Raw genomic sequence first — 9,208 nt, forward strand, 5'->3', positions numbered from 1 at the left:
CACCATTTCTTGACAACCAAGGAGTGAGTGCTGAGATCACATAGCAGCTTCTTATCTAATAGAATACCATTGTATATGAACCAGTAAAAACACCAGGAATGGGAATAATGACAAATATCTAAGTAAGTTGTGAAATCTAAGTACCTATTATAGGTGTTTTTAAGAACTCTTTGTAAGTGAATGCTAGAAGTAGACAAATTATTTAGTGGAGAATCCTATGTTCACATCAGTAAAATATTGCAGGCCAGAGATATATTTTGATTTCTAATCTATTGTTTTATGTGTTTTATATACAAAATATAGAAATTTCACAAGAAGTCAAACACAGTGATGCCATTTGCTATGTTTTATTTTGCTAGTAGCTTATTAAACATAACATGCAAATAATCAAAGAGAAACATACATGATTTAGAGTGAAAAATAATTCTAGAAAAGTTTCACTAGGTAAGTATGCAAATTCTTATTCTAAAAATACTTCTTTAAGTGCTTGAGGCTTCATGTATTTTGCAATATTCTTGGCCTCAATATCTACCACCTATTTTTTAACCAGGCAAATTTGAATGTATCAAGATAATTTGGTGCAAGACAGTAAACATCCATATGTATTTAATCCAGGCTTTGGGGCACATTAAGATTTAAGGATTATAAAACTTGGCTGATTTCCATGCAACCAGTAAAAGGTTTTGCACATCATTTAACAGTAGAAATAAAAAAACACTAAATTTACAAATAAAGCATTGAGTTTGATGTCTATTCGTGTATATGTGTGTGTTCTTGTGATGAAATAGGCCTGCCTTTCATCTTTTCTTTAAAAAAAATAAATGTTTACAAAATATTTCCCTCAGATTTTAAAATTCATGGAAGTAATAAACAGTAATAAAATATGGATACTATGAAAACTGACACACAGAAAAACATAACCATAAAATATTGTTCCAGGATACAGATATTAATTAAGAGTGACTTCGTTAGCAACACGTAGACATTCATACATATCCGGTGGAAGACTGGTTTCTGAGATGCGATTGCCATCCAAACGCAAATGCTTGATCTTGGAGTAGGATAATGGCCCCAGGATCTTGCAGAAGCTCTTTACGTCAAACTCTAAAAATTAAAGAATAGAAAACATTAATCATTTTTCAGTACACTGGCTCAAAACAATACAAAAAATTTATGTTTAATATATTATAAAATAGGACCTCTTCCCATTTAGAAAAGTCATAATACAGTATATGTTTGAATTTGCAACCATTAAAGGCATATTTCAGGCTACCAAAATGGCACAGTAACATTTAGTAAAGAGTAATCATGGTAGATCAAGATATTCAGTGGAATATTTTAAATAACAGAACTTATTTTATTACTAGAAGTTGTTTTTAAAAAGGCATTCAATAAGTGTGTCATATTATCTAACAATTTTTTTGAAATGGCATAACCTGAAGAAATATAAATGGATCCCATTGTTTTATGAACAATCTCAGTATAAGTACTCTTTGGTTTTGCATCTAAAAATAAGAAGGGTTAACTAGATGATCTATAAAGAATTTTCTAGCAACCACACACCATGACCATGAGAAAAATTCCAAGACAAAAACCAAATCATTCCAGCAATCACACACCATAACAATGATCAAAATTCTAAGGCAAAAACCTAATCATGGCATGTCCACCATCTGAACTCATGTTTTTTGTTTGTTTGTTTATTTTTGTCCATGGTCAAAAAGCTGCCACAAATGAAACACTGACTTACTTTGTAGTAGAAACCAAGAGTGTTACTGAATTGACTGACCTGTGTATACACAGAAACTATGTTTGCCTTTGTCTATTTTAGATTAACATTTTCAAGTCCTTTATCTTGTTTTCATTTTCAAACTCTAGTTAACAAAGATTTCAGTTGAACCCCAAACACACATGCTTTTTAAAATAACTCATCAGTTAATTCCAGGGATTTTTCTATGGTACCAACATTCGAGAAAGTGAGGAAAAATGGAAAGAAGATGGGCATAGTCCCATCTTGGAATTCTACCTCTGCCACTTACCCAGGTGGGCAACACTGGAACACTTATCTGATCTTGTTAGAAATAACACATCTATCTTACCGTGTTGCATGAAGATTAAATTAAGGTGTGTAGAGCACTTCACACAATACTACTACATAGTATGTCCTAAATAATGACTAATATCCTTTTGATTTTGCTGTCTTTCCAAACTACTCTACACTAGGAAGATCTCTGATTGGGCTAATGCTTAGAGTCGCAAGTTTGAAATAGAAAACAGTTTGTTTCGGCTATATATTCCCTAATATTAGAAAAAAACATTAAGGGGAACTTTCTGTATTAAGTGAATGTGAAATGTTGATATAGTTGATTATTATCTGGCAAAATAACCTAAACTGAGGTGATACATAAAAAGACAAGGAGAATACCTGACTAAATGTACAAAGATAAGGAAGAAAGAAAGGAAACTATTATGTTACCTTTTCAAATGACCACTATGTACTGGGCACTGTGGTTTCTATCTCAGCTTGGCACTGACAGGCCATTGGCCTTTCTCCCATAGACCTCTCTTCCATCCTTTACTCATGCAATGTATACCTTCAAATGTGCCTGCTTCTGTGTCCTTCTTTGTTTCAGAGAAAGAAGTAGCCCTGCTCTTGTGAATAATCTCTACCCACCAAATCTAATGTACTCTGTCATCCCTTAAGCATCATAAATTCCTTTAGCATTTTGGTCTGTCAGAGAGTATCCTTCCTCCTAACCACATATGTTTAAAATGAGGAATCACATATGGCCACATAGTGAATATTCCACCGGAAACAACAAGAGGGGTTTAGCTGTGTTAGCCTGACTGTGTATTGTGTGACAGTCAAACAGCACCAACCCTTACCTTGGCTGCTTTTCAGAAACAACAAAGAACATGTGGAGTTTCAGAGTTGGCGAGTATGGTCTTCTTTATGAAAACGTTTAACCCTACTAGAGGTTATATGAAACTGGCAGAATTAACAAACATCATATGCATAAAATATATTGTAATATTTTCTGACAGCAATACCTTTATTCAGCATGGCCAGAAAACCAATTTTCATCATGTAGAGATGTTCAAATTCAATAGATTATTTTGCAGACATTATTACTTTATATGTGAATCAATGTTTCCTGCTTGATTTTTTCATTTAGAAAGCCTTATCTGTGAATCATGGTTTTTCTCTTCTACCAAGCTCTGCCAAAGATTAATGGCAGAGTTATCCTGGTAGGAAATGGTGGACTTCAATTTCCCATTGGAATCTATACTGCTTAAGTTGAAGAATGTCCCTGAAGACCACATAAGTGCATAAGCAGTCCAAATGCATCAGATCAAACTTCATCCAGAAGATAAATGAAAAATAAAGAGAGGGGAAAGAGAAAGTGTGGAAATATCAAATGAGGGGCAGGATTGTACCCAAGAAAAAAAAAGCTCTGTAATACTATTTTTTTTCTAAAAAAAAAAAAAAAGATGTTAGAATCTCCCATCATATTTCTTTTTCTCCTTAATCTTCTTCACAGTCCTCCAGAGCACTGTGATGGCCACACACCATAACAGAGATAACAGAGGCAGATGATGATCATGACAGCAGAGTAACATGGTGAGTCCCAAGTAGTTGATGTCAGGGAAGACCATGAGACTATATGGGGCCAGGCACAGTGGCTCACGCCTGTAATTCCAGTACTTTAGGAGGCCAAGGCGGATGGATCAGTTGAGGTCAGGAGTTTAAGAACAGCCTGGTTAACATGGTGAAACCCCATCTCTACTAAAAATATAAAAATTAGCCTGGTGGTGGTGGTGGCCTGAGGTGGGAGAATCGCCTGAGCCTGGGGGGTGGAGGTTGCAATGAGCCGAGATTGCACCACCTCACTCCAGTCTGGGCGACAGAGTGCGACCCTGTCAAAAAAAGAAAGAAAGAAAGAAAACGAAAGAAAGAAAGAAAGAAAGAGAGAAAGAAGAAAGAAAGAAAGAAAGAAAGAAACAAAGAAACAAAGAAAGAAAGAAAGAAAAAGAAAGGAAGGAAGAAAGAAAAAGAGAGAGAGGGAGGGAGGGACAATATGGGCTTCTTTGTGGCTATGGAATTTGCCAACTGTGCCACTTTTGAACTCATTTCTTCCTCCCTCATCTAGATCTTGTCAAAAAATAAATGTAGGACACAAATCTAAGCCATAAAGGAGAAAATAATAAGAGATATATATGAGGAGGTAACACAGCAGGATGAGTTGGCCCGGAATTTTTAGTTTGAAGACTTACATATTAAATTCTGTGACCTTAATTGTTCCTTATCTGGATACACCAAAGAAAGGCTGGATATTGGATATATGATTGAGCTAGAATTATTCTTTGTTTGAAGTAGAGGGATATTTTGTGGACATTTTTTTTTTTTTCCAAGACAGAATCTGGCTGTCTTGCCCAGGCTTGAGTGCAGTGGCACGATCTCGGCTCACTGCAACCTCTATCTCCCAGGTTCAAGCAATTCTCCTGGCTCAGCCTCCTGAGTAGCTGGGATTACAGAAGTGCGACACCACGCCTGGCTAATTTTTGTATTTTTAGTAGAGATGGGGTTTCATCATGTTGGCCAGGCTGGTCTCAACTCCTGACCTGGTGATCCGCCCACTTCAGCCTCCCAAAATGCTGGGCTTACAGGAATGAGCCACCGCGCCCGGCCGACATTTTGTTTTTTTAATGGAGCCAGATGCAATATCTGTATTGTGCAGCCCAGGTATTTAAACACTTGAGCACACATCAAACACAGGAACTGCTTTTTACTTACTCTCAAGTTGATTGACCTCCAGGTAATAGTTTTCAAGGTTTTCATTGACAGTTGGTATGTTTTTAAGCTTGTTATAGGACAGATCTAGCTCAACCAGGGATGACACATTGAAAGAATTTCCAGGTATTCCACTATCAGCCAGTTCATTGTGAGATAAACGCAGATACTGCAATGCATTAAAACGCTTGAAATACTCATCAGGGATGTTGCTGATCTTATTGTTGTCTAAGTAGAGAGTTAGAAGAGAGACAGGGAGACCAGAAGGCAGTTTGGCTATCTGATTGAAGCTCAAGTCAAGGTATTCGAGTGATTTAAGGCCTTTAAAAGCAGCTGAAACAGCATCCTCTTTCAGCCGATTGTGTTGGAGATGGATGAAGGTCAGGTTTACCAATCCTTCAAAAGAGCCCAGCTTTGTGATCTTGTTATGAGTAAGCTGCAGATCCTCCAGAGATTTGGGAAGTGGGCCCACAGACTCTGTCAGGTTGTTGTGGTTTATATGCAGCTTCTTCAGTTGTTTCAATTTAGAGAAAACTCTCCCTTTTATCTTGGAGTTTTCTAGAAGGTTGTGATCTAGAATGAGCCACTGCAGATCAGTTACATTCTCAAAGGCCTTTTCATCAATATGGTCAATCTGGTTATTCCTAAGGTAAAGATACTTGATTCCAGGAGGCACCATTGGTACACTTTTCAATTTCAGCTCATCACAGTACATGGCACTTGGGTAGCTTTCAGGGCAGTTACATTCTGGTGCACAGTTTGGTGATGATTGCCCATAAATTGATAGGGGAAAATCATAATCATAGTACTGGCCACTGGTACCACCAATCAATGCCAGGAAGAGAGTAAATGCACTTAGACTCATTTTTGGCAAATGGTTTGAATCCTAAATAAAGATGAAACATTTATTAATTAAAAAAATATATACTTTCAAGAAAAAGACATTCAATTTGCAACATTAAATTCATTAGAAAATGTGCATTTTGTTATTTTATAGCTATTTTTAGTGCATCTAACGGCATCTTTTAAATTTTTATTTAGGTATGAGGACACAGGTGTATGTTTACAACTATGGAGTGAGCAGCTTTCAGGTTAGATTGCGTACACGTGCGCCCCCTTCTGGGCGAGCCCGGCCTAATTGTTCCAGTCAATCTCTTCAGGCTCTTCCTTAATGAAATGCCTTCCTGTAAGAGGTTTCTGGGTGGTGTTCATTGACCACCGAATTAGACTACTGCTTCAGATCATCTCTCAAAAAAAGAGAATGAGAAGACAGTTTTTAACTGTATACTCTACCCTACCATTCGACATCATTAAAATGACTCATGAAGAAGATCCTTACGGGAATATGGGCAACCTGAGGTTTTGCTTGTATGTGGGAGGGAAATGGAAGGCACATTCCTTTAAAAGTGTCTGGTTACTGTTGGTTCTGAGGAAGGAGAACAGAATTCTTGGTGCTGGTGTGCATGCATACTAGTTCATGTTGTGCTTAACATTCTACACTTTTTAAAGCACATTGCAAAACTGTGTTCTGAAACTAATATTTCATAAATTAGCTATTTACTAAACAAAATATCAGTAATATTTAATAATTGCTAATGTTTATCAGGAAAATGTCACACATTCTGAAGGTTTCTCTTTCTGGAAAGAGATTCAACAGGTAGAGAAAGATAGTATTTTCCAAGTTTTCAATTAGAGTTATAGTCTCTCTCAATTACTCGCAAGTTCTCTACTTTCTTCATGCCAAAATCGAAGATGCCATGGTTTGCATATCTGGCTTTTAGTGGCCTCACAGAATGGAGGTGGGAGAGAGGTGTGATGTTTTTAAAGTTTGGATTTAATACTGGTGTTAGAACTATCTAGTAAATTATTCAATTAAGAATATGAATTTGAAATAATGTGTAACAGTTATCTTCTCATAGAAACATGTTTCTAAGGTGAGGCTCAAAAAAGTACATTTCAATGTCTTAGGTGCAGCAATTTAGATATGGGAAAATTAGAATATAAGAGTTAGACTTTTATAGAGTGAACAGTTGTGGCTGAGGCAAAGCTGGTAGCCCTGGGAGATAAATCATTAATGTGATGAAAGATCTACATTCTAATAGATAACTGAGAATATTATATCTTCCTATGAAAGTATGATTACAAGCTTTTGGATCAAAGTAGTTTGGGATAAGCAGGATCTTTGGGGTTAGAAACTGAAAACGTCTTTTATTTGTTTTAATTTGAAATTGTAAGGCACTTTATTTCAGATCAGATGGAATGTTATAAAACAGCTTTTAGAAATACTTTGATTGCTGACATAATGTAACATGTAGCCAGATTCTCAGTAAATTACTCTCTAAGATTGTAATGGGGGCATTTAATTTTGCTGACAGAACTTGGCCATAATAATAATTGCATAGCATTAAAAAGAACGTGATGACATATTCCCAGAGTTATTTTAAGTTATAGAATGTAAATACTGTAAAGATTTGTCTTGCTTTATTAATAAGCTATTTTAAATTTACTATACACCAAAATATTTATGGTAACTATAATGTGAGTATTAAATAGTAATGGAAAATGCTTCCATATTTTTTGGCAAAGTAAAAACAAGGATGCTGAATTGAATGAGAGTTTGCAACCATATAATGACTCCACTATGAGGCAAAATCACACTGTACTACCCTCAGTTTTTTCAAATACCTGTGGCTATAGAGAAAATGCTGTTTTCAAAAACGAAATCATTTCCCAGAACTTTTTAAAAAACTCGTTCCTTAAGGCATATATCAAAGAAACAAATTTTTTAAATTAACAAAACAGAAATAAATAATCCATAAGAGTTCCTAAATCTTTTAGCTCATGTTTTATAACATAGAATGTTTATTGTAAATTATAACAAATTGTCACAATATGCTTATTAAAAGATATTTTGAATGCTGATTAAAATGACTTTTCTTTGCTCCAGTAATAGGGTCCAATACTAACATATATAACTAACTAGCATACATAACAAACATATTAATTTCTATATTTTTTCACTGTGTCTACTTTAACTATTTTCTCATTCTAACCTTGAAACTTTTTATAACTTCTCTTGCCAAGCAATACAGCATATACTGTATAAAATCTCAAATCTATAAATCATGGAAAACATATTAACAAAATGTGAAACTAAATGCTCAGAACTGTGGATTTGCTGTTGAATAGCAATTGGCAAAATTGCTCTGGAATTTTTCCTGTTCCTGTTGCAAAAAACGCTGTCCCAAACAGTTAGCATCCCCAGTGCAATAGTTAAAACAGCACTTACCTTACTGTCTTGACACTGCTTTCGTTAATTCTTAAAGCAGATGCACTATGGACAAGAATCCACCAATATATGCTGTAAACTCTGTCAGGACGGAACTGGCTGCCAGATTCTGAGTGATACAAGAGCTGAAGGGGGGTGGGGAGACCCAGCCCAGTCACGCCAGTCTCTGAATGGAGCTATGTCATTGTGGGGATCTTGTGGTGTGGCATGTGAACACTGCTCTCTAACGAAGTGCAGGTGAACGTGGGGAGAAAGGACAGCCCAGCTCATTCCCTATGGAATGGGAGAGAGATATGTGTTTAACTAGCTCAAATACCATAGCTTTTAACCAAGAATTGAGTCCTGCTTCAAATAAGGAAGCTCACTGTGAGAACATTTTTCTTACAAGCCTCTTTACATCTGTGGCTGTGGCAACAATTAAGTGCAATGTGCTCAGCCAACTATCATGTTTATCTAAAGATCTCAGAAATCATAAGCAGGGCAAATAATTTCAGGAAAATGCAAATGAACAGACTCAGAGGAATTGAATCCCATTGCCTACCACTTTTGAAATCAATATTGATTTACTTGGACTAACTTAATTTTTTGGCCATGAGGGTAACTTACATTAGTTTTAAAAATATAAAATATGCTTCATATACACTTGGATACACATGATAAATATCAACATTTCGAGTTTACTTCTAATGCTAAGGAGACTCATTTTATGTTATTCAGGTCTGGAACCAATCAGCAAAGTCTTGCCTGTTTTTTATTTTGTGGATTTCGTTTAGGAATTCACCCAAAACCTTACTTGGGGAGAGCATTCTATAGCTTAATGCCAAAAAACATAAAAGAACAGAGAAAAAAATAAATTTATACTAAAAGTATCACAAGGCAAGAATCTTTCATTGCATGCTAGTAATTTTTTTTCAAAGTTTAAAGTTATTCAAAGTTATAATCTCCCAAAGGCCTGGCTGGATATATCTTTCATTATCAGCTCCTGATGCATGGTTTCAGCAAATGAGAGATGTACTTAAATCCTTGCCTATTTCATTTTGTGATTTTATCAGATATATTTATGAGATTTTTTCTAAAATGTTCATTTCCTCATGTTTATAAGAACTTTTACAACAATATATTTTAAT

The 9,208-nt window shown here is 35.6% G+C and overlaps 1 protein-coding gene across 1 annotated transcript; it reads right to left on the bottom strand.

The window, feature by feature from the left end:
• Nucleotides 1-331: 331 nt before the first annotated feature.
• Nucleotides 332-8,449, bottom strand: LUM (lumican). The gene is made up of 3 exons (XM_509260.9): nucleotides 8,082-8,449; nucleotides 4,796-5,678; nucleotides 332-1,104 (listed from the first exon to the last, which is right to left on the bottom strand). Exons 2-3 carry the CDS (start codon nucleotides 5,655-5,657, stop codon nucleotides 950-952), a joined length of 1,017 nt encoding a protein of 338 aa, XP_509260.3. The 5' UTR covers nucleotides 5,658-5,678; nucleotides 8,082-8,449; the 3' UTR covers nucleotides 332-949.
• Between the last annotated feature and the right edge of the window lie 759 nt (nucleotides 8,450-9,208).

Source organism: Pan troglodytes, chromosome 10 (genome assembly GCF_028858775.2).
Source record: "Pan troglodytes isolate AG18354 chromosome 10, NHGRI_mPanTro3-v2.0_pri, whole genome shotgun sequence".
NCBI classification, from domain to species: Eukaryota; Metazoa; Chordata; class Mammalia; order Primates; family Hominidae; genus Pan; species Pan troglodytes.